This window comes from Sciurus vulgaris, assembly GCF_902686455.1.
Source record: "Sciurus vulgaris genome assembly, chromosome: 3".
Taxonomy (NCBI): Eukaryota; Metazoa; Chordata; class Mammalia; order Rodentia; family Sciuridae; genus Sciurus; species Sciurus vulgaris.
Window position 1 is genome coordinate 83,592,413 of NC_136463.1, and position 25,149 is coordinate 83,617,561.

General features: G+C 40.6%; 1 protein-coding gene across 2 annotated transcripts in view; it reads left to right on the forward strand.

The window, feature by feature from the left end:
* The first annotated feature begins 607 nt into the window (after positions 1–607).
* The window catches only part of CCDC93 (CCC complex scaffolding subunit CCDC93), a 97,553-nt gene continuing 73,011 nt past the window's right edge, over positions 608–25,149 (forward strand). For both annotated transcript variants that reach the window (XM_079135649.1, XM_079135650.1), the window contains exons 1-5: positions 608–805; positions 6,199–6,312; positions 7,539–7,633; positions 14,081–14,192; positions 19,742–19,840. In XM_079135649.1, coding sequence (XP_078991775.1) covers positions 764–805; positions 6,199–6,312; positions 7,539–7,633; positions 14,081–14,192; positions 19,742–19,840 — 462 coding nt within the window. In that variant the 5' untranslated portion in view covers positions 608–763. The remainder of the gene's footprint in view (positions 806–6,198; positions 6,313–7,538; positions 7,634–14,080; positions 14,193–19,741; positions 19,841–25,149) is intronic.

Sequence of the window (25,149 nt, forward strand, 5' to 3'; positions counted from 1 at the left end):
TAGGGGTATATCATATGTAGCAGCTAAAATGACTTCAAAAGAGGATTCGTATTCTCAGAGACATCCCCCGCGCCAGGAAGACGCAGAAACCGGGGTTGGGGAGGAGCAGAAGACGAGGGAGGTGGGAGGCATTATCCTAAGCGGGTTTCCCAGAAACAGGACGCCACTGGCTCGGACGCTGTGGAGAACAGTGGGCATACAGAATCCCTTCTCGGGGCTCCATTCCCCGGTTCGGTTACCGAGAAACTTGCCCAAGTGCGCCTTAATCAGGGCTGGAACCCGGTCCGGATCTGGAATTCCTAAGCTCATCGGTGTTCGAACTCTGAAGCGAGGGAGCTTCCGAAGTCCGGCTTGTGGACAGAACCGGACCCACTGGGACATCCGATGCATAGAAAAACAAGGAAGGGAGCCTATATGCAAAATATCCTTAAGATGCAAGAAGGACACCTTTCATGAAGTATCTCGGGGACAAAATCAAAACCCCAGCGCTAGCTACAGTACTGTACAGGTACTGAGGTCCCGGCCCCGCCCAGCCTCGCCCTGCTGCCTTTGCGCAGGCCCAGTCTCGCCGCGCTACGGCCCCAGCGCGCATGCTCCGCCTGGCCTGGGCGCCCCGGGCCGGCGGCGGCGGCGGCGGCGGCGGCAGCGGTGGTGGAGGAAGTTTCCGCTTTGCACTCCACCCCGGTAGCAGCTTAGCTGTGGGGACAGCTTCCTCCCGACGCTCGGCGGGCTTTGCTGTCGCCCCACGTCGATCCCCCGGACCATGGGGCTGCCCAAGGGGCCGGAGGGCCAGGGTCTCCCGGAGGTAAGGACCTCTCTGTCTCTGACACGTCGGGGTTCCTGAGAAGAGGGCCGAGCCCGGGGGAGTGGAGGTCGGAGAGGGGCCTGGGGTGCGCTGGGGACACCCCAGCACCTTCCCCGGATGTGTCCACTGCGGGGAAGCACTGGCCCTGACTACGAAGGAGTGAGCTCAGGTCCCCCTGCATGGCGAGGGGGCTACGTGTCCGTGGGGGCAAACTTCAGCCGCTCACCTGGGGCGAAGGGGGCCTTCCCCGCAGCGCACCTGATCTAGCGTAGCTGCACGCTCTGCAGTACCGGGGATCCCACCCCTCTGGCTCTCCCAGTCAGTCTCCCTCACCCTTGGTGCTGCAAGGCTAACCCTAGGCTGCTAAGCTCAGGAGTCACGAGACTTGGGGGCCAGGACTGTCCGGACTTGGGCTGTACAAAGGGCGGTGACCTGGGGGGGGGGGGGCTACCCGCTCTCTCCAGGTCTACCGGGTCCGGGTGGCCACCCCCACCCACCCTGCTGTGGGGAGGTAATGTCGCCCTCCTTGCATTTAATCCCTCTCCGGGCGGCTGGAGGAAGTTTGAGAGCAGTGCGCGCACAGGAGCTGTGTAGGGATGGGGACATGCTCTCCTGATGGTGCTCTGTGGCCAGAGACCGAGCCCCGACCATCCGGAAACGTTGCTGCTTCTCCAGAAAATAGCAAGTGCTTTTTCAAAGGTGTTTGTTATTAAGTACTCAGTCCTAGGGACAGTAATTTCTCCATGCACTTACAGTTTGTGAATAAAGGGAAAGTGCATGCATTGTCTTTTGATTGCAGATGTTTAGGTGGTATACACTGTTTTCCCTTCCATTTGATTTACTCAAAAGCTAGTATAGTTTATTAGATTCGGAGAGAAATGGAATCCACCCGCGCTGTGTCTTTACCCCCTTCCTACGCTTCTTAAGTAGGCATTTGGCAGGGGGACTGAGTTCTTAACTTAGTGGTCCCTTCACATTTACCCTCCTGTGACCAGTCTTGCTTCTCTGTGCCCCTCCCACATCCTTAGTTCTTTTATCTCACTAATTGAGGAATCACTGTGTTCTCTCTCCAGCTGAGGATATAGTGATGGAAGGACTAACATAGTCATCAGCGTGTGCTCCCAGAATGCAAATTCATTTTGTTAAGAAAGTCTAGCAAATGTAATATTGTCAGAATTCCTGCATTAGGTAAAACCTTGCATCTGTGTGGCTTTGATTTCCCCCAGAATTGTGAAGAGTAGAATCTGTACTATGGTAGTTGAAGTTTTCATTTTTGCCATTTTTTAATTCTAGGCCTTAATAAAATTTTTACGTTTACTTTTGCTGTAGACTTCTGTTTCATCTCCCACGTTCCACCTTAAACCCTCTAACTTCCCACAGTACTATCAGTGGGTGTTTTTCTAAAATAGTACCCAACTTGATCCTGTGGGTCCTTCATTTATCCCTTCACCAACTGTTAGGAGACAGGTCTGATTTGTTATTCATTTCCAAGAGCCTAAGACAGTTTCCTGCAATTAGGAAGAAGTCAGGGTGAATATAACAAATTAGTCCTGAAAACCAGTCTGTCATCAAGCAGTCACTAGTCCAGTTATATGTTAAATTTAATTTTTAACCCTGTACTGTATGTGTGTGAAAAATACAAAAATAACCAAACTTTGGCCTGCCTTCCAGTTTATGTGAACTACAAGGCAAAGCAATTGAAACTTTATTGGGCCTGTTTTAAGAGCTAACCTCATTCATCTTTAACAGAATTTTAGTTTTAACAGCTGGGCGTATTAATCATATTGGTGACTTTTTATGACTTCAAGAAGGGTAATTGTATTCCTGTGTATTTAGCTAGTGGCTCTTTTCCAGTTTGCTTCAGTGTTAAATCTGCAAAGAGAATATGAAGTCAGACATTCCAGTTCCAGTGTCTTCTTCTAAAAAGTTCTTTCACAGAATTTAATGCAAAAGTATGCTTCTCCATTCTGGACATGAATAAATGAGAAGCATGGACCCTATTGTGGTGCTCTGTGGGTATTTAGATAAAAGCTATTGTCCTGGAATTGTTTCATGATTAATGATGATTGAACAAATAAATGGTTTGTATTTTATATCCCAGGAATTTAAAAAAAATATTTATTTATATCATCTAATTTTCTTTTTCTACTGTCTTCATGAGTGTACTTCTCTTTATCTTCTCTTTTCTTTGATCTCTTGATGTTTCTCAGCCACCACAGATCTTTCTGCATAAGAGAGATAATTTGCGAATAAATAACATTACTTTATGTTTTTAAATCCACTGGGAACTAGTGAATGCTAATCTTTAGAATCTTTGATAGGCTGGTTGAGGGTCATTGGAGGAGTGGGAATGGATGAAATGAGCTGTGTTTCAAAGCTGTCACTTCCCCCAGCCCATTCCTACCCCATTTCAAAGGATTATCAGTCATTTCTATAATTGTGTGTTTAACTTTACATTAATATCTGTTCTCCTTTGCATGACAGTTTGTACTTCAATGTAAACTTGACTTTCATCAGTGTCATGACTATGAAAACATTTTAATACATGACTGGTTTAGGTCATGCACTTTTTGTATTGATTGAGTGTGCCATTCCATTTTAAATAAGTTTATTCTTTGAACTGAACATTAATTATTTTGATATAGTGAAGTAAACACACATGTATAATACATAACTCCAGCTAATAGTCCAGTGGGAAAGAAAGACATGTACATAACACCAGACAGGTCACTCAGGAGAGGCTGATACTTAATTGCATGAATGATATGAACTGTACATAATATGTAAGTGTAGAAATGACCACTTCTGCATTTGTAAGGGGTGCCTTCCAGTAGGAGCTAGAATTTGAAGGCAATTTCTGAATGGTTAGAGAATATCAAGGGAAGGAGATGGTGTGAATAGTAAAGAAATTGGATTGAGCGTGCTTGTTTCAGTTGGCCATAGCCATGTTCAGGTTGTTTTTTGGGGGAGGGAAGGAGGGAGAGATAAAGGATGAAACTGGAAAGGTGAGTTGCAGCCAAGATCTGAGTGCCAAATCAAGAAATTTGGAGTTTATCTATATAGACAGTACATGGTATGCATTGTGATGAGGACTGTGGAAATAAAGAGAGGTATTGTGAAAGCTCTAGGAAGGATTGAGTGAGACAAAATTACAGGGAAGAAAGATTGAGAGGAAGTGGCAATGGTGGCATCAGGTATGAATAAAAAGGGATGATAAATTTGAGATGCATAGTAAAGGAAAATTTAACAGGCATTATTGCATGAGGGACTAGTAAGAAATGAGAGTGAGAATTTGAACCTTTTATATGGAAAGTTGGTTTTTGATTTTCTGCAATAATGGAAAAGAGGAAAGGCAGTTCATGAAAGGAAAAGTACTAGAATATTTAGGCAAATTTAATAAACACCTGGGGTGAAGGAGCATATAAATTAAAATTTTAAATGAAATTTCAGTCTACACATAAGACAAAATCATTATTTTTAAGCAAATTATGTGGTAATAATATAACATAATAATTGTAATAATGATATATAACTCTTTACTATATTGGGGCTGAAAGCCCAACACAAATATATTTGTGTTAGAGATCACAAAGTGATATACATTTGAATTCCCTCCTTTGTTCTTACTTTGTCAGTAACTTCCCAGTCCTGGATGAGTATAAAGTTTAAAACAAACAAAACACCCTGTTCTTATCTGAAAGGAGTTTATAATCTGGTTGAGAAACGCATCAAGAAAGCCATGTAGACAAGGATTTTAGGAGTTGTCTCCTACCAGGGAGGAAGACCAAATATCCTTTTAACATTACTACATTTACAAACACCCTTCCTGCTCTCCACATCAGACCAGAGTGGGGCTCTAGAGCTGCTTCCCACTGTGCACTTACAGGCTGCATCTGACCTCTGTCTTCAATGTTAAAAAAAAAAGTAGGGAAAGAGGACACCACCCTGCAACCCTAGATTTCAAAACTTCACACTTCTAAGCTTAATAGGGCAAGAGTACAATCTACAATTATTTTAAAGTTACTTTTCCTTCCATCCCCGTCCGTCTTTTCCTTGAATAAAGAAACACAGGTCTAGCAAGTATATCATTTATGTCTTGAGGCTACCAATTACAGAATAAATCCATGTAAAATACCAAACTTGCTTCAGTAATCAAGAACATTTTCTGTTTTGAGACAAGAACACCATCAAGTATGCTTTGGAGGTTTTCTGGTTAGTAGATCCTGTTTTGTTTGTTTTTATTTTGTTTTTTCTTTCTTGGTAATGGGGATTAAACCCATGGGCACTTAACCACTGAGTGACATCCCTAGCCCTTTTTATTTTTTATTTTGAAACATAGTCCTAAACTAAGTTGCTTAGGGCCTCACTAAGTGACTCAGTCTGACTTTGAACTTGAGATTTTTGTGCTTCAGCTTGAGCTGCTGGGATTACAGGTGTGTGCCACCATTTCCAGCCTGAATTCTTAATTGTTGCCCAACTCTCAGGCACGTGCAGCCTGTGTGTTCTCATAGTTTACCCCCAAATGCTCTGTTCTTTCTATGTCACATGCTTGTGCTGCTGAAAGCTAAATCTTCAAAATAGAACTTAAGAAGGAGACTAACGATTCATTAAAGTAAATTGATGGTGTAGGTAATAATGCATATCCCATAGGTCTGAAAGAGAATTGGTAATGGATTAATAACATATCTGAGCAGATGAACTAAAACATAGTTGATAAGTTTGCTTTGGTCACAGTAGCCTAAGGATATGAGATTCAAAATGAACATAAAGCCTTAGCTCAGATTTACATTGTTTGAGAATCATCACTGCCTTGATATTCAAACATTTATTTAGGTTTTCCTGATAAAGAAGAAATGCGTGTTTGTTTATGGCTTTTTGTAAATACAGATACAGTGATCTATGGCTTTACTTCTGTTTGTGGCAGTGTTTGTTAATACAGCCAACAGTTACTTATAAAAAGTAGAGCATGTTATTATTCTTCATGTACAAGAACTGTTCCCCCTGCAAAACCTTGGTTACTTGGATTGTCCTAAGATCATTTGTAAAATCTAAAATTCATTGATTGAAAGGAAGCTACCTCAGGAGTTCAAGGACAGCCTGGACAACATAGAAAGACCACTGTCTCAAAAAAGAAAGGACTGCGTTAGGAGAAAAGGGAGGTGATGCACTGTCATTTCTCCCTCTAACTCTGATGATTAGCAGCTCATTGAGGGCTGGGACCATCTTCTTTGGGACTGTGGCAGCACTTCCACATGGTACTCTGTTACACTTGTTGAGTTTTCAGAGTGAATCCAGTGCAGCAATTCAGCCAGTGTCACTAGACAAGATTGTGGCATTGGGACTCCTTTATTCAAGGGAATCTTGACCATGAACACTTGTGATTTTTGTTCTAGGTGGAAACTAGAGAAGATGAAGAACAAAATGTGAAGTTGGCTGAAATTCTGGAACTCTTGGTTGCAGCTGGGTATTTCAGAGCAAGAATTAAAGGCTTGTCACCTTTTGACAAAGTAAGAGGAAACCTTTGTAACCATTCAGGGTGGCATGGTTAACTGTGGCAGAAAAAGAAGGAACAGATTGTGTTTATACTTCCTCTGTTTCTATTTTCCCTAATACAAATTTATTATGGAAGTTTTCAAACTTCTTATTCAAAGAAATTAATTGTAAGTCAGTCGATATACTTGAACTCATTTTCTGTGCACAGTTTTAGGAAATGCAAACAAGCAAAAGAAAGGTTTTCCATTCAAGGAATTTACATTTTGGGGATTATAAAGTTTACATAAGAAAATAATCTAAGTTAATAATTATTTATCCCAAATCAGCATGCTCACAGACAATTGACAGATACACTATGGATGGCAAATGTTCTGAATTTGGAGGAGCAAGAGGTCACTATAGAGTAGTCTTTAAAATTAGCACAGTGACTGCACACAAACAGTAATAGGTGTTGACACAGGTGAAACCATTGCTCCAGGCTGCACTTAAAGAACCACCTTGGGTTGTTTTACAGTGCACATTTGTCTAGGCCGTACCCAGTTTAGGTCTGGGCTAGGGCCCCAGAATCTGTATTTTTTAAATATCTCATATGAATATAAAGCAGAGCTAAGAAATCACTGTTGTTTTTTTCTAATATCAAGCTGTGTCTGAAGAGGATTTTGTTTCAAAATGGGCTTTCAGCTTAAAATCATTTGCATCTCAGAGAAATTCTGTAAACAAAGTAGAGTAGGGATTCTTGTCTTCATTAAGTGGAAAAGTATAACAAGATTTATGGAAATTATGTAATAAGCCATAAAATCTCAGCCTTGATGCCTATATGCCTGGTCTATAAAACACATAATTCCTCTGGAATCTGGCACTTGCCTGAAACTGGGTTCAGAAATCTCTCAACTAAGAATCAATGCCTAACACCTTCACTATAAAGAGGATCTATGTATAGTATGCCCATTTAATAGTAAAAGTCATCTTCTTATTCACATTAGCAGCACTGTAAGTGCTCAGTAGCCAAGTGGCCAGTAGCTACTTATTGGGCAGTACAGACAAAGAACATTTCCATCATTGCAGAAAGTTTTATTTAACACTGCTATTTTAGATGAAATACAGGTAAGCAGGGCATATCCTCTCTTTAAAGATATATAATTGTGTATGTTAATGAATCTGTAAGAGCTATTTACAATTTTTTTTACCTTCTTGTTCCCTGACCTAGAAAAAGAAAACAAGTATTTTCTTTTTCACACAGGTAGTAGGCGGAATGACTTGGTGTATTACTACTTGCAACTTTGATGTAGATGTGGATTTGCTCTTTCAGGAAAACTCTACAATAGGTCAAAAAATGTAAGTTATTGGGGCTTGCCATGGAAGGGCCTAAGGCAAGGGAAAAGGGACTTTCTTGAGGGTAATTACGTAGGAACTGTTTATGTATTCACTTTCCTTTTCATTTCTCATGTTATAGTGTTTACACTTATTCTTAACACAAACTTCAAATGTTTACCTGTGGATCATCTGTAACATTTTTAGCTGTGGATTGGTTACTCTTTGCCATTCAGCATCTCTGTTTTGTTTGTGCTTTTTTATTTCTTTTTCTTTTTCATTTCTGTTACTATTTAGTTAGTTAGATAACACAAACTAATGGCATTAAACTAAGGAAAGTAGCTCCTGGGTCAGAAAATCAAATAGGAAATATTCAAAGTGTGTTCCAAAGTCAGATGTGATTTTTCAGAGCAAATTGTTCATGCCATTTACATCTTCATAAGAATGTATTTAGGAGCAGGCTGTAAACCTTGTTTCTTCTCTTTGTTGGTGAACTGACTCTTCTTGCATTCTGCAGTCATCTTCTTTATCCCTGGTAATGTTTCTTATTCCGAAGCCTACTAAAAATTAATATAGCTATTCCAGATTTCTTTTGATTAGCATTCGATAGTATAATGTTTACATTTTTATTGTAAACTTTGTCTTTATTTTAAAAGTTGGTTTCTTTTTAGCCTCATGTAGTTCACTCTTCCTTTTCTATCCAATCTGATAATCTGTGTGTTTTAATCTGTATGTTTAAACTACTTACATTTAATATATTTATGATGTGGTGGAGTTTAAATCTACCTTTTTGCTAGTTGTTTTTATTCCTTTGTTTGATTTCTTCCTCATCTTTTTCTTCTATATTCATCTGTATTAACCAGATGATTTTCTATGACTCTGTTCTACTCTTTTGGCTTAGTAATTATACTTCCTTTTAAAAATTCAATGACTGCCTTAATATTCGTAACATAAATTTTTAATGTATCAGCCAGTTTTCTAATAAATTATACTACTTCCCATATAGTGTAAGAACCTTACAACACTATACTTCTAAATCCTCCTTATCCTTTCTGCTTTATGATTGTTTTCAATGTTATAAACTTCACAGTACATTGTTACTATTTTTACTTTAGAATAGGGGTCGGCAAATCTTCTCTGTAATGGTCTAGAGAGCATATATTTTAGGCTTCATCTCTGGTTTCTGTCACAGAGACTCAGCTCTGGTTTAGTGTCAGAGCAGTCCTAGACATACATGAATGAACTAACTTTTGAGTGTCCCCTGTGTGCCACAGCTGATGCTTCATATATGTCATTTTATCTTAATTTTCATTATGGAAGATATAAGTCCTGTTTTACAGTTGAAACGGAGACTGAAAGAAGCAAGGTCACACAGCTAGTATGTGACAGTTTAAAGTTCAGACTATTTCTAAATTTTTTTATTCATTGGAGTTCCTAGTAACTAATTTATCTCTTTCCAAATACACTAATCTCGGTGAAATTTGACGAGGAGGAGGAGGAGGCCCTTTCCCTCCCCACTGCCTCTTTTGTGTAGGCAGAGCCTCATTCTACCCTCCATTGAGAGAAGACATTATGGGCTCCATGATGTCTTTCATAACTCACCAGTGGCTTGACTCTTTCATTAGATACCCAGTTCTACTGCCATGGAGCAGCAGTAACTCTGTGCAGGCCACTCCTTCTGCAGGCCTCAGTTCCCTTATATGGAAGAAGTGAGGTGTATGAATTCATATACATACTTACTCATTTTTTTAAGCCTTCCTCTCCCCAAGAAAAACATTTTTACAAAGATTGAAAATGACTTATAAACATGCATTGAAGTGGTAATAGTGGAAAAATTAAGCAAAAGAAAGTGGGGGAAATGGGGACAAAAGGCACGCTTCCACATGAGGGATGGCCACAGAATGCTCTGTTTTTCTAGGATGGTCCAAAGATTTGGCCTTAAACCTCTAGCAACCAACAAAAAGAAAAATATGATAAATTACCCTGTTCATAGTTGACATAGAAGGAAAATCAGTCCTTGAGGTTTGGAAAAATACTTAATACTAAGACCAAAGGACATCTTTGAAGGATCCTCACTGAAAAGAATGTTGGATACATGCTTAGTAGTGCCCAACCATGAATAGCTGGGCTCTACGTCCCTAGCATCTGCCCTTCTAGAACAGTAGCATCTTACCAAGACATCTGTAGTGAAAGGTCCTTCCCAGGAGGTAATGCATAGAGTTCAGGTATGTGACCCTGTTCTCCCCTCCCCCGTTGGGCAAATTCCAGATGTAGATTTTTATTCTTTGTTTTTATTATGTAGGTGTTATATCCATGCAGTTAAAAAAAATGCAAATTCTATGAAAGGGAGCAAAACAAAGTTAACATCTCTTTCCTTTGCTATTATACAGCCCAGTTTTATTCCCTGGAAATAACCATCTTGAACTATTTAAATTCTTCACAGTGTCACTTTACAGCTCTAACTACAATTGTGTCTCTTTTCATTAGAGGCTGATAAAAATAGGAAAAAAGCTCACATTCTTCACTGATCCCTTCATCTTCTGTCTTCCAGGCTTTTAATTACTATTTATTCTGTGATTATATGTATAATTTTATACTACATAAGCTTCTATTGCCTTATTTGTGTGTGTGTGTGTGTGTTGCTGGGGATTGAACCCAGGGACTTGTGCATGCAAGGCAATCACTCTGCCAACTGAGCTATATCCCCCAGCCCAGCTTCTATTTCTTAATCCATTAACATAAGGTAGTTTCTCCTGGTTTATAACTATTTTCACTGTACATTTTTGTGTCTTTTTCCTTCTGCCTTTGGCTAGCATCTGTCATAACATTACCTTTAAAATGAGAAGAGCATAGGGGCTGGGCGTGTAGCTCAGTGATGGAGCACTTACCCAGCATGCCTGCCCCTGGGTTCTATCCCTGGCATTACAAAAACAAACAAAAATGGTAAGGGCATAATATTTATAACAATTAAATTGTCCACACTTTATCTACAAGTAGGTTCTAAAAGTAAATCTATAATAATTGTTTATAGTAACTAAGGACTGTGATGGGAACAGAGGAAGGAAAATAGTATCTGGGCCATAGTGGTACTGTTTAAAGGAGAAAATTCAACATATCACAGTTAAATCGAATCTCTTTTCATTTGTTTATTTTCTTGACAAATGTTTATTGAGTTCCTACTACTGATCAGGATAATACCTATTCTGGGTACTTTGGTTTCATTAATGAAAAATGTCCTGTCCTCATGGAGGTTATAATCTAGTAGGGAAAGACAAGCCATGAACAATAATTAATAAGTAAACTATATGTAGCAGTCATATATGCAGTGGAAACAAAGCCAGGGAGGAGTATGGAGAGACATTGGGTAGGAGGCAGTTGGTGTTTTGGACACTACAGGATGACATGGGAGCTAAGACTTGAGGGAAGAGACTTCCAGGCAAGGGGACCCATTTTCCAGGCACTTGCACATGTATTTTATTATTTAATCTTCCCAATAACCTTTGAATAGGCAGGACGGGAATTACCCTCATTTTATGATGGGGTTTTAGAACAGGGAGATCAAATGTCTTTGTTATAAGTTCCAGAGTGGGTGGTGGAACTGGAATTTGGATCTAAGTTTAATTCACTCTTTCAAACTTCAGTGGAGGGGGAAACTATGAATACTTTTAACAGAAGGAATCAGACTAATTGTCTGAAATGACAAGTGGGCAGGTTGAAATCTTAGGCTAAGAAACCTGTGTGGAACTCTGCAGTTGTCCTTTTACCTATTTTTTAGGAATTTGAAGGATCCATCCTGAGTCCAGGGAGAAATGAATGGGAGCCAGTGGCTTTCTATGAAAAGGCTTCCTATCCTTCTTCCTTGTCTTGCCTGCCTGTATTTCCTTCCACACCCAACCTCCTAACAGTATTAATGCCTTTAGCTGCTTCCATGTGTGCTAGGACTGTCCAGATTTGGCAGTAATTTCTGGGAAGTGGATTTAAGAGGGTTGTAAACCCTGAGACGACCCATAGTATTCTTTCCTCAGAACTTTTTATGAACCGGGCAAGCAGGCTGGCAGTAAGGAAGAGCCAGAGGCAACCCTGCCTGAAGGTGGAGGGTTGAGGTGCTGGTGTCTGGCTTTTAAAGCTACTGAATGATTCCCCATCCTTAACCCAGTGCACAGATGGGTCTACAGCCACTAGAGGGAGCTCTCCTCCTGCAAACTGAAATGTAACTAAGGCAAGGCTGTGCTGGTACTGCACCCTGGTGCCTGGCCAGGGTAGTTAAGACCTGTAGTGAGCAGAGACTCAGAGCCAGCATTGCTGCCCATCTGTATTTGCTAAGCTTGGAGTGTGGGTAGCAGGTAAACACTCATGTCTTCTGTCACAAAGAAATCAGGAAACAGGTGTAGGAATCTGATGGAGATAAAAATAAACTAAAGCTTATCAGAGAGAAAGCCTTAGATATGTTGTCAAGTGGGTTTATTAATCCTTCCCTTCCAGAATATCCCATTCAGGCTGGAGGCAGACTGGCCAATCATAGACTTCCCCACCAGGGCTGTGTATACATCTCATAGCTGAAAAGACACATGTGTCCTGAAGATAGCTACTGAGAAAACAGGACCACAGGAGTGACTGAGAGCCACATGGTGGTGTCCTTCTTCCTCCCAGGCTTTCGAGATCAATTCTTCCCCACCCCTCTTCTGTGGGTGGCAAAACATGTTCTCTCAAAAGGCTCCCCTAGAAGGTAGATGCTCCCTCACTTTGTGAATGGGCTATGGAGCATCTGTTGCTCCCTCCCCATATTTTTTCTCGTAACATTTTTGATTAGACATTTGGTCTGATGATCAATGGGATGTGTCTCTTGTCTTCATCAGTTTTAACCCTAGATATACCTCCTTAAGCTACTTTCCAGATACCAAACTCTGTGTCTTGGTTTTTCTGAAGGCCATTTCCTAGAGGGCTCCTTAGCTTTTGCCCCTAGGTCACTTTGTTCCTGTTAAGACTGAGGGCATGAAACCTACTAGGGAACATTGGTAAGAAAATCATAGCTATCATGCAGGCCTGAGTTAAATGCTGATCTAATGTTGATCTTAAGGAGGCTATCTGGGAAGGACTGTTAAACTGCATCAGAACAAAGATAGAAAGATTTTTGAACAAGGAACACTCTCAATTCAACACAACCCACAGTGTGTTGAATTTGAAGCATCTCCTAAGACCCCAGTGACCCCATGTTTACCCGGAGTGACCCCATGTTCATCAGGGCCTTCATCTGTGACAGTATAATCCTGCACTTGTGAGCAAGGCCAGAGTTACTGCTGATAGTGATTAAGATTTTTTTTTAAAGACTTTTTGGTGGGACTGTGACTTCAAATGAAGTCTCCATTTTTCCATATGGTTCCACAAGGCCATGCCTAGTGACTATTTCCAAAGGTTCTCTGTCTTCATACCATGGCTTTGGGTTTTATCATACTCACAAAATTACCTCTTTTTTCTCCTCTTAATCTGATATGCTTAAGGTATATAAAACCGAATCACACAATTAGAGATCAATTACCAGTCAGTTAGTGAAAGAAGATAATGAGAGAGAACATATTTGCACACAGATCCTCTGTCCCTCCTATGATAAAACCATCCTGCCCAGGCTGAGCTGAGAAGTCTCCCTAGCAGGAAGCAGATGCTTACCTCCTGGCCAGGATGGAAGATGCTCAGGGACCTCAGGGACTCAGGTTCCTCCCCTCCCAACCCCGGCCATTTTATAGGAAGAGACCAAGACAAGATGTTGGAGAGAGATCAGTGTGTCCCTCATGAGAAGTTGAAATTTTCTCCTTTCTTATGGAAATAAGAGTTCTCCCAAATTTAAAATTGATTTTAAAATATATTTTAAAAATAAAGGCTACCATTTATTTTTAAAAATATTTTTGTGTCAGAGTTAAGAATTTCAAATTTCTCTCAGAAATGAGGCCCCATGTTTTGTCTTAATATTCTGGGCACCTGGCACAGTGTCTGGTGATTATTTGTTGCTTAAAGGGTGTTCAGAACAGTTTCTTTGTATATGTAACCTAATGGTTCCCAGATTTTTGGAAAAAAAGTAAGTCAGTAAAATGAAATGTAATAGAATTTGGGACACTGAAACTTTATTTTACCACATAAGAAGATTGCAAATAATAACTGCCACCTCTGACATCACTATCATTTCAAGAAGAAAATATTTTAACATCAAAAATGTAGAAAGGACAAAATCTTAGAATAAATGGTAAAGGAAGTTTTGCAACCTTAGATGCACATACTTAAATTGTGCAGCTTTTTCTCATTTTGTAGTCATCCAGGAGAATAGACTAGATTTTTCAGTGGAATTTGTAAATTTGGTTATGGTCTGGCTCTGGCCTGGCACTGAGAAACTCAGATTCTTCTGGAATGCTACCCAGACTTTAGAGATGTTTTTAAACCTCCTCAGGATGTTCTCATTCTGTGCTTATTTTTTCTGAGCAGAGCTCTATCAGAAAAGATCGTCTCTGTCCTTCCGAGGATGAAATGTCCACACCAGTTGGAGCCCCACCAGATCCAAGGGATGGATTTTATTCACATATTTCCTGTTGTGCAGGTGAGATCTGTTTGGTTTCTTGTTTTCTGAACATAAGAATTCCTATATTCCTATAGCAGATGTGGGACTTGGGCTTTTTGGCCTGGATCTGGATCTAATGAGTGTGGTATGGATTTGGTTCAGCAGAAAATGATGACATTCCCTGTTGTCAGTCTCAGAGGGTTGCTGTACACCATATTACCCTAGTTTTATACTCACCTGTTACGATCGTTGAACGTTTCCATCACTGGCTTTTCATTGATTTTTGGTGAAGATAGAACCCTTTAATCCTGTATGCTCTGATCTTTTCTACTCTACTATTTGGTTTCATTTTATTCTTTGATTTCTTTGTTTTTCTAGCCCACCTAACTTTCTTTCAGATTTTTCTATGTTTGTTATACTTACTTCTGCAGCAGGGCCTTTGCATACACTAGTTCCTTGGGCTGGAATGCTGTTCCCTCTTCTTTTTATGTTCTTTATTCATGTTCATCCAGATCTCAGTTCTACCAACCTCTTCAAAACCTTCCTTGACCCCCTAACATACAGGTTCCTTTACTCTGTCCCCTTGTACAGCCACATTCCCTTCCTTCACAGAAATATTTCTTCCTACGGTTTGTGATAATGTTCAGTGATATGTATGGTTATATATTTCCCATCAGACTGTAAGTTCATTAGGAAGGGATCATGATTGTCTTGCTCACTCTATTTTATCTCTTGTACCTATCAGTAGGTATGGCAAGTTGTAGGTACTTAGTTCTCATTTGAATGCTGAATATCTCATGGGAGACTTCTTTCTATGTATTTTTTTCTCAAGCCACTTTGATAAGTAGCCCATACTGTACAGCTATCTATATTTGTGGTTCTTGTTTCTGGACTTCCTCTCCAGGCTCCTGGAAAAGAAGAGGAACAGAGAGACTTACTTTCATTCCCTGTTTTGCAAACTATACTTTGCATCTGATCCTAATAGTGTTGTTTGAAGCATCTGATGTAATTCCAGCCCTGCCTTTGAGGAAAGTGAGACTCAGGGGGTAATTGATTTTCTTAAGGCCAAAGAACTAGTGAATGGACAAGCATAGATTCCAGCCTACATTCCCCATCCACAAACCCTGTGCCTTTCCCACTTTGCAGCCACTGAGAAAGAAGCTGCACAGCTTTTCTAGAAAAGTCTTTGAGTTCCACATTAGGATAACTTCATGTAGGGGACTTCCTAGGTTCAAATCTCAGCTTTGCCACTTCTAGCTGTATGACCATGGGCAAATGACTTAACTTCTCATCTTGTTAAATAGAGATAATAACTTAGAAGTAAGTTAATATGTGTAAGTTCTTGAATGAAGGACTGGCACATCTTGGTAAGTGCTTGGTAAGTGTCAGCAGTTTGTCTTGTTATTGTTTGAATCTTCCTGAGTACTAGACTTCAAATCAAATCCCCAAATTCTATAGATTTCTCAGTGAAATTTGTAAATTTGAGGTTGAGAGTCTAACTCAGAATTTGATTTGTATGTTTGTTAGACTTTGTATTTCTGACCCAGGGAGATTGTGCTCAATCCTTTTTGTGATAATGGAAAGTCAGATCATGGTGTTGATGATTGCTGGAACCTCCAAAGCCTGACTCTCTGGGAATTAGATCATACTCTGTCCTATACCAGAACTTTGGAGGTTAAAAAAAAATCCAGTCAGATATGAGAAGATGAATGGGAAGTAATTCCAGTCAGTTTGACATTTCAGGGGTCTGTGAATGTTCTAGAGAAGTTCTTGTCTGCACAGAAGAGCCTTGACTGGTGGTTACCAGATTTCTTAATTTCATGGACCTATATAATTTTGAAGCATAAATAGAGGTTGATGTATGGCTAGTGTTTGTAGTTGGCCAAGTAAGAACATTTTTAAAAATTTTTTATTGGAGCATAATGATTATATAAAATAAAGGATATCATTATGGCATATTTATACATGCATATAAGGTAATTTGGCCAGTTTGATTCACCAGTACTTCCTCTTTCCCTTCGACTTCCTTCTCTCTGATACCATTCCTGTGCACAGTTGGTCTCTATCCCATTTTATTGAGGTCCCTTTTTCCCTTTTTTCTCTAGCTTCCACATATGACCCTTGACCTTCTGACTTATTTTGCTTATTAATATAATGTTATCCAGTTCTATCCTTTTTCCTGCAGATGACATAATTTCATTCTCCTTTATGACTGAATAAAACTCCTCTGTGCCACATTTTCTTTTTTCATTCATCTGTTGACACACCTATGCTGGTTCCATGCATCACACTGGTGATACGTGGGTATGCATGTATCCCTAGTTTACTGACTTTAATTCATTTGGAGTAATACTGAGGAGTAGTATAGCTGGATCATATGGTGGTTCCATTCCTAGTTTTTTGAGGAACCTCCAAACTGATTTCCTTGCTGGCTGTACTACTTGACATTCCCACCAACCTGTATGTCTTTTCTCCCATATCCTTGCCAGCATCTGTTATTTGTATCTTAATAATTACTATTCTTACTAGAGTGAGATGAAATCTTGATGTAGTTTTTATTGCATTTTCCTAATGACTAAAAATGTTGAAGCTTTTTTTTTTTATTTATTTAATTCCTGGCTGTTTGTACTTGCTTTTTTGAGAACTATAGATTTAGCTTATTTTTCCCATTTTTATGTATTAAGTTTTTTGAGTTCTTTGTGTGTTATGGTTATTAATCCTCTTTCAGAAGTCTAGCTGGCAAAGATTCTCTCCCATTCTACAGACTTTCTTTACACATTCATTTACTTTGGTATGCAGAAGTTTTTTAGTATGATGCAATCTCATTTATTGATTCTTGACATTATTTCCCGAGCTATAAGAATCCTTTGGAAGAAGTTGTTACCTGCATCTATGTATTCAAGTGTTTCCCTTTGTTTTCTTCTAGCAGTTGTGAAATTTCTGGTCTTACTCCTAAGTCTTTGATCTATTTTGAGTTGACTTTTATGCAGGGTGAAATATGGAGACTTAGTTTCATTTTCTCAGCACCATTTGTTAAAAAGACCGTTTTTCCTCCAACACGTTTTTGATACCTTTATCAAGGATCAGATGATTGTATCATTGTGGATTTTTCTCTGTATCTTCTATTGAGTTCCATTGGTCTGTACATCTGTTTGTATGCCTGTATCCTGCTGTTTTTGTTACTATAGCTCTGGTATAATTTGAAATTGGCTACTATGATGCCTCCAACATTGCTCTTTTAAGCAAGAACATTTTTAAACTACTATCTTTTTTCTATCATTTCCTAAAGAAAAGTCCACTTAACTCAAAATCTTAGACAAGAGGAAAGTCCTTCAAACTGAATATATTTGGGATTATGAGAACTCACAAAAGCCTGAAGGTTTTTCCATTTTTTTCAGGGAACATTTAAAGACCAATTGTATACTAGCATTTGGGAATCATTACCCTAGCTATCTGGAGTGATTCTGGAGTCTCACTGCCCATGTGCCTGTGATTTGGAAAAACTAGAGCAACGCTCTCTGAAAGCCAGCTGAGAAAAAAGCAGAATTAATTTCTTACAAGTAGTTCTAGGGCACATTCTTTTCTCCCAGGCCAGATGTTTGAGTCCCATGAAAGGAGATACTCTTCTTAAGTGGTAGGGAACCTGTGGCAAAGCTGGCTGTCCGGGAGGTCCGCTCCACGGTCCTTCTCACTGGGAACTGCAAAGCAGGGCTGTTGATTCTTTATGAGAATCCTAGGAGTCAACAGGCTTTCTCTTCCTTATTTGATCACACTCCCAGGATGCATCCAAGGAATGAGTAACTCTTCCTTCCTTCCTTCCTTCCGTCCTTCCTTCCTTCCTTCCTTCCTTCCCTCCCTCCCTCCCTCCCTCCCTTCCTTCCTTATTTCTTTCTTTTTCCTTCCTTTCTTCCTTCCTTCTTTTCTTCCTTCTTTCCTCCCTCCCTCCCTCCCTCCTTCCTTCCTTCCTTCCTTCCTTCCTTCCTTCCTTCCTTCCTTCCTTCCCTCCCAAGGAATAACTTAAGAGTAGATTTGAGATTAATAGAGCTAGATCTGGAAAGAAACAGACATGAAAAGCCGGAAACTTTGTTTTCTGATCCAAAAGCAAAGAGAGCTAAATTCAGTTGAGCAATAAGTCAACCACTTTAGTGGTCCTGAGCCATGGTACTGGGGTGAGGGTTTGGGTGAGGGGCTGTAGTAGTGTTGAATGCTCTCTGTTCTGCCTCTATTTTGGTTTTCAGTCAGTGCCTGAGGTCATTGATCAGAGGTGGGGTGGGTACACTAGTAGAAATAAATAGAAGATATGAATGACATAGAAGATACAAACGACAAAGAAGTATTCCACATAAAGCTACCTGCAGACACCTCTATCTTGGTCAGCCACTTCCTAAACAGGTTTTTCACTTTACTTAAGCTGGCTGCTCTCTGACAGTATTTCTTCTCATTCCTGCAGGAGCACCTTGCTGTGGGTCACATGTCTACATTCCTAGGCATCTAGACCTCACCAAGTCTGCTGTTGTAAAACACAATTACTACTCAGAATTTGTTTTGGCAATGTAGTGATCTTTCCAGAGAGGAAGCTGGAGCTCTGCATTTTGCCCTTCAATACTGAAGGGAATGCATGAAGAACACGGGGGAGAAGTGAAGGGTCTTTCTGCACCTTACGCCACTCTTAACCCTCAGCGCCTGAATCTTCTGCAGGATGTAGATGTGTGTGTGTGTGTGTGTGTGTGTGTTTTAATTAACCTGATTTTTAAGTGGAAGAATGGGAAGAGCAGCTGCTTCTGGGTATTAGCCCAGTAGAGCTGGGAAATGCTCATGTGGGTAATGAAATGCACTTGTCCAGTCATCTGGTACAAGAGCCTCTGAGTCGTGACTCCCAACTTTGTGGCTTTGCAGCTACAGATCAATGAGAAATTTACATAGTCTTTGTACCTCAGGTTCTGTAAAACTCAGCCAGTACTTTCTGCCTTATAACATCATGAGGATCAAGAGAGAGGATGTCGTATCAGTCAAACCAGATACCTTCTTGGGCTCCATACTCAGTATACATTATTTTCAAATCAGAATACTACTGTAGGGATTTTCTTCCTCTATCAAGTAAGGGGTTTTATTAGGTATTTGCTGTAGTTCTCTCCCCTTTCTCTGGTCTGTAGTACAAGCATAGGAAAGAGAGGTTTATATTACCATCTGCCACTGGGAATGGTGGTTGGGAAAATACCTGTATTTGCCTTGTGCTTCAGGTATTCACAAAGCACTTGGGTGCTATGATTTCATTTACTCCTGTAGTAGCACTGTGTGGTCAAGAATATTGAGGAACTAATCTCTTTCCCTTTACAGAAAGAGGCTGAGGCCTGAGAATGTGGAAAATGCTTCAGCACAGCTACTCAGCACTGGTCCCACTGTGTCTTAGCAGCTTGAATGCCCAGCCAGTGCTCTTCCTACAGGATAGCATGCGTTGATAGTTTCTTAATACCTGGTCAATTCAACCATGCTGATTTCAGTTCACACGATATGCTGTTTCTAAGTGGGCCTTTACTGCCATGGGATTGCATCCCTATCAGCTCATGTTTCTTCACTTCCTTCCCCAGTGGCTGGTGAAACGAGCTATTGAAACAAAAGAAGAAATGGGTGACTACATTCGCTCCTACTCCATATCCCAGTTCCAGAAAACCTACAGTCTCCCTGAGGTTAGTATTGTGCTTTTCTTCTCTTGTCCACTGAGACCATGAATGCACAAGCTCAGGTCCCCATCCCCAATTCCTTCTTGGCATCTTTACTCCTCCTCTGGAAGCAGTGAAACAGGGCCTCATGGTTTATTAGAACTGCCTCTTGGGTTTCAAGATGGCAGACTAGAGGGTGACTGCATCTCCTGGCACTCAAGAACTCAGGAGTCAAGAAGGGGAGGTATTGAGAGACTCGGAAGAACTCAGAGACGTTGGGTGAGTCGCTCCCACCAGGTGAAGCTGAGCCCGGGCAGCAGGCCGGGACAGTGGGCAGCTTCTTGGAGCAGGGCAGGGTGGCGAGAGGTTTTCCCCCAGCAGCCCGGCTCCATTGGGCAGCAGGCCCATTCCAAGGCCAGCTTCTCCGAGCAGACCTGCCCAGTAAGAGGCTTTCTGCGTACACCCAGTCCCCAGTTGCGGACCCTGGTCCATCCACAAGCAGCTTCTCGGACCAGGGCAGGAAGGCAAGAGGCTTTCCTGAACAGCTCTGCTGCATCTGGCGGCAGGCCCAGCCCACAGCCAGCTTCTTGGAACAGACCCGCCCAGTGAGAGGCTTTCCGCGCACACCCAGTCCCCAGAGGCGCCTCAGTCCGGTCCTCACGCAGCTTCTCGGACCAGGGCAGGGGGTCCTGAGGCTTTCCTGGGCAGCCCGGCTCCGTCCAGTGGCAGGTCCGGTCCACAGCAGGCTTCATGGAGTAGGCCCGCCTAGTGAGAGGCTTTCCGAGCACACCCATTCCCCAGTCCAGCACCCAGCGGCAGGCCAGGGGCAGCTTTCTTCTGAAGCACTGCATTATCAAGTTCCTCCAAGACTTCAGGCTACTGAAGGTTAAGAGGTGATATGCTGGAAATCTACAGGGACACTATAAGCCAATAAAGGAAATCTGCAATATCTCAGAGTCCCACTGATATCTGACCAATACGAGAAAACAAGGGAAGAAAATGTACCAAACTAACCTAGATGCTATATCAATAAAACCCAATGACAGCATGGCAGAAGAAATGTCAGACATGAGTTGAGAATGTACATAATTAAAACAATCAGAGAAGCAAACAAGGAGATGAAAGATCAAATGCAGGCATTGAAGGATGAGATGACAGAGCAAATTCAGGCATTAAATGATCAGACCAATCAACAGTTAAAAGAGCAAATACGGGAAGCAAAAGATCATTTCAATAAAGAGAGATACTGAAAAAAAACCAAACAGAAATCCTTGAAATGAAGGAAACAATCAACCAAATTAAAAACTCCATACAAAGCATAACCAATATGATAGAACACCTGGAAGACAGAACCTCAGACATCCAGCACAGTACAAACACAGCAATTAGAATCCCCACCATCATGGCTGCTCGCTTCTCCTTCTGCTCCCGCCAGGAGTCTCCACTGGTCTGAAAGGTCACAGTTGCTTGGCAACGTGCTGTGAACACCATCTCGGCCTTGGGAGGTGCCTCCTTCACCTTGGAAAAAAGAAAATGTGGAATTAAAAATATAGAACAAGGGATCCAAGATGGTGGACTAGAGGGTGACTGCATCTCCAGTCGCTCCAGAACCCAGGATTCAAGAAGGGGAGGCATTGAGAGACTCGGACTAAAATAGAACCACGGGGTGAGTCTCCCCCACCCGGTGAAGCTCGGCCCGGGTGGCAGGCCCAGATTTGGGCAGCTTATTAGAGTAGGGCAGGGCAGCTAGAGTCTCCCCCAGGCAGCCCTGGGCACTCCGGTGGCAGGCTCCTCCCACAGGGCCAGATTCTCCAGCTTCTCGGAGCAGGCCCCTCAGTGAGAGCCTTTCTGTACAGAACCAGCTCCAAGTCCCTGAGCCAGCACGTGGAGAGCTCCGGCTCGCCCACAGGTTGCTTCAGAGACCAGGACAGGGCAGCCAGGGAATTCCCCAAGCAGCCTGGCTCCCTCCGGCGGGAAGAGCCTTTCTAGGCTAGCTTCTCGGAGCAGACTGCCCAGTGAGAGCCTTTCTACACAGAGCCAGCCACAAGTCCCCAAGCCAGCGGAGACCTCCGACGGGCAAGGAGCCTCTGGGACCAGGGCAGGGCAGCCAGAGACCTCTCCAGGTCTCTCTCCCTAGAACCAGTAGTGGGCTAGGGGCAGCTTTCTTCGGAAGCACTGCATTATCAAGTTACTCCAAGACTTCAGGCTACTGAAGGCTGGGAGGTGATACCCTGGAAATCTACAGAGACACTATAAGCCAATAGAGGAAATCTGCAATATCTCAGAGTCCCACTGACATCTGACCAATATGAGAAAACAAGGGAAGAAAATGTCCCAAACAAACCTAGATACTATATCAATAAAACCCAGTGACAGCATAGCAGAAGAAATGTCAGAAAGGGAGTTCAGAATGTACATAATTAAAACAATCAGGGAAGCAAACGAGGAGATGAAGGAGCAAATGCAGGCATTAAATGATTGCACCAATCAACAGTTAAAAGAGCAAATACAGGAAGCAAAAATCATTTCAATAAAGAGTTAGAGGTACTGAAAACAAACAAACAAACAAACAGAAATCCTTGAAATGAAAGAAACAATAAACCAACTTAAAAACTCCATAGAAAGCATAACCAATAGGATAGAACACCTGGAAGATAGAACCTCAGATATTGAAGAAAAAATATTTAATCTTGAAAACAAAATTGACCAAACAGAGAAGATGGTAAGAAATCATGAACAGAATCTACAAGAATTATGGGATATCATGAAAAGGCCAAATTTGAGAATTATTGGGATAGAGGAGGGCACAGAGAAACAAACCAAAGGAATGAACAATCTATTCAACGAAAGGATATCAGAAAATTTCCCAAATCTGAAGAATGAAATGGAAAACCAAATAGAAGAGGCTTATAGAACTCCAAATACACAAAATTACAACAGACCCACACCAAGGCACATTATTGTGAAAATACCTAACATACAAAATGAAGACAGAATTTTAAAGGCTGCAAGAGAAAAGAATCAAATTACATTCAGGGGGAAACCAGTAATAATATCAACAGATTTTTCAATCCAGACCCTAAAAGCTAGAAGGGCCTGGAACAACATTTGCCAAGCCCTGAAAGAAAGCGGATGCCAACCAAGAATCTTATACCCAGCAAAACTTACTTTCAGATTTGATGATGAAATAAGATCCTTCCATGATAAACAAAAGCTAAAGGAATTTACAAAAAGAAAGCCGGCATTACAGAACATTCTCAGCAAAATATTCTGTGAGGAAGAGATGAAAAACAACAATGAAATCAGCAACAGGAGGAACTAGCCTAAAGGAATGGCCAAATACAGGAGAAACCAAATCATGTCAAAAAACAAAAATGAGTCAAATGACTAGGAATACAAATCATATCACAATAAAAACCCTGAATGTTAATGGCGTGAACTCATCAATCAAAAGACATAGACTGGCAGATTGGATTAAAAAGAAAAATCCAACAATATGCTGCCTGCAAGAGACTCATCCCATAGAAAGAGATACCCACAGACTAAAGGTGAAAGGATGGGAAAAAACATACCATGCACATGGACACAGCAAAAAAGCTGGAGTATCCATCCTCATTTTAGATAATGTGGACTTCAAGCCAAAACTAGTCAGAAGGGATAAAGGAGGATGTTACATACTGCTTAAGGGAAGCATGAATCAGCAAGACGCAACAATCATAAATATCTATGCCCCGAACATTGGCTCATCCATGTACATCAAGCAAATCCTTCTCAATTCCAGAAATCAAATAGACCACAACACAATAATACTAGGCAATTTTAACACACCTCTTTCACCACTGGATAGATCTTCCACACAAAAATTGAATAAAGAAACCATAGATCTCAATAACACAATCAACAATTTAGACTTAATGGACATATTTAGAATATAATATCCAACAAAGAGCAAATACACTTTCTTCTCAGCAACACATGGATCCTTCTCTAAAATAGACCATATTTTATGCCACAAAGCTGCTGTTAGCAAATACAAGAAGATAGAGATACTATCTTGTATTCTATCAGATCATAATGGATTGAAATTAGAAATAAATGACAGAATAAAATACAGAAAGTACTCCAACACCTAGAGATTAAATAATACACTATTGTATGAAGAATGGATAACAGAAGACATCAAGAGGGAAATAAAAAAATTCTTAGAAGTAGACGAGAACAAAGACACATCATATCAGAATTTCTGGGACACTATGAAAGCAGTACTTAGAGGAAGATTTATTTCATGGAGCCCATTCAACAAAAGAAGTAGAAATCAAATAAACGGCTTAACACTACAGCTTAAATCCCTAGAAAAAGAAGAACAGATCAACACCAAAAGTAGTAGAAGATAGGAAATAGTTAAAATCAGAGCTGAAATCAATGAAATTGAAACAAAAGAAACAATAAAAAAAATTAACAAAATAAATAGTTGGTTCTTTGAAAAAATAAACAAAATTGATAAACCCTTAGCCACACTAACAAAGAGAAGAAGAGAGAAAACTCAAATTACTAAAATTCAGAATGAACAAGGAAATATCACTACAGACACAAGTGAAATACAAAACATAATTAGAAGCTATTTTGAAAATCTATACTCCAACAAATCAGAAAATCTTGAAGATATCAACAAGTTTCTAGAGACATATGAATTACCTAAACTGAACCAGGAGGACATACAAAACTTAAATAGATCAATTTCAAGCAATGAAATAGAAGAGGTCATCAAAAGCCTACCAACAAAGAAAAGTCCGGGACCAGATGGGTCCTCAGCCGAGTTCTACAAAACCTTTAAAGAAGAGCTCATTCCAATACTCCTCAAAGTATTCCATGAAATAGAAGATGACGGAACCCTCCCAAACTCATTCTATGAAGCCAATATCACCCTGATACCTAAACCAGACAGAGACACATCGAGGAAAGAACATTTTAGACCAATATCCTTAATGAACATCGACACAAAAATTTTCAACAAAATTTTAGCAAATCGCATACAAAAATATATTAAAAAGACAGTTCACCATGATCAAGTGGGTTTTATCCCAGGGATGCAAGGCTGGTTCAACATTTGGAAATCAATAAACATAATTCATCATGTCAACAGACTTAAAGTTAAGAATCACATGATTATTTCAATAGATGCAGAAAAAGCATTTGATAAAATACAGCATCCCTTTATGCTCAAAACACTAGAAAAAGTAGGAATAGCAGGAACATTCCTTTACATTGTAAAGGTCATCTATGCTAAGCCCATGGCCAATATCATTCTAAATGGTGAAAAACTGAAAGCATTCCCC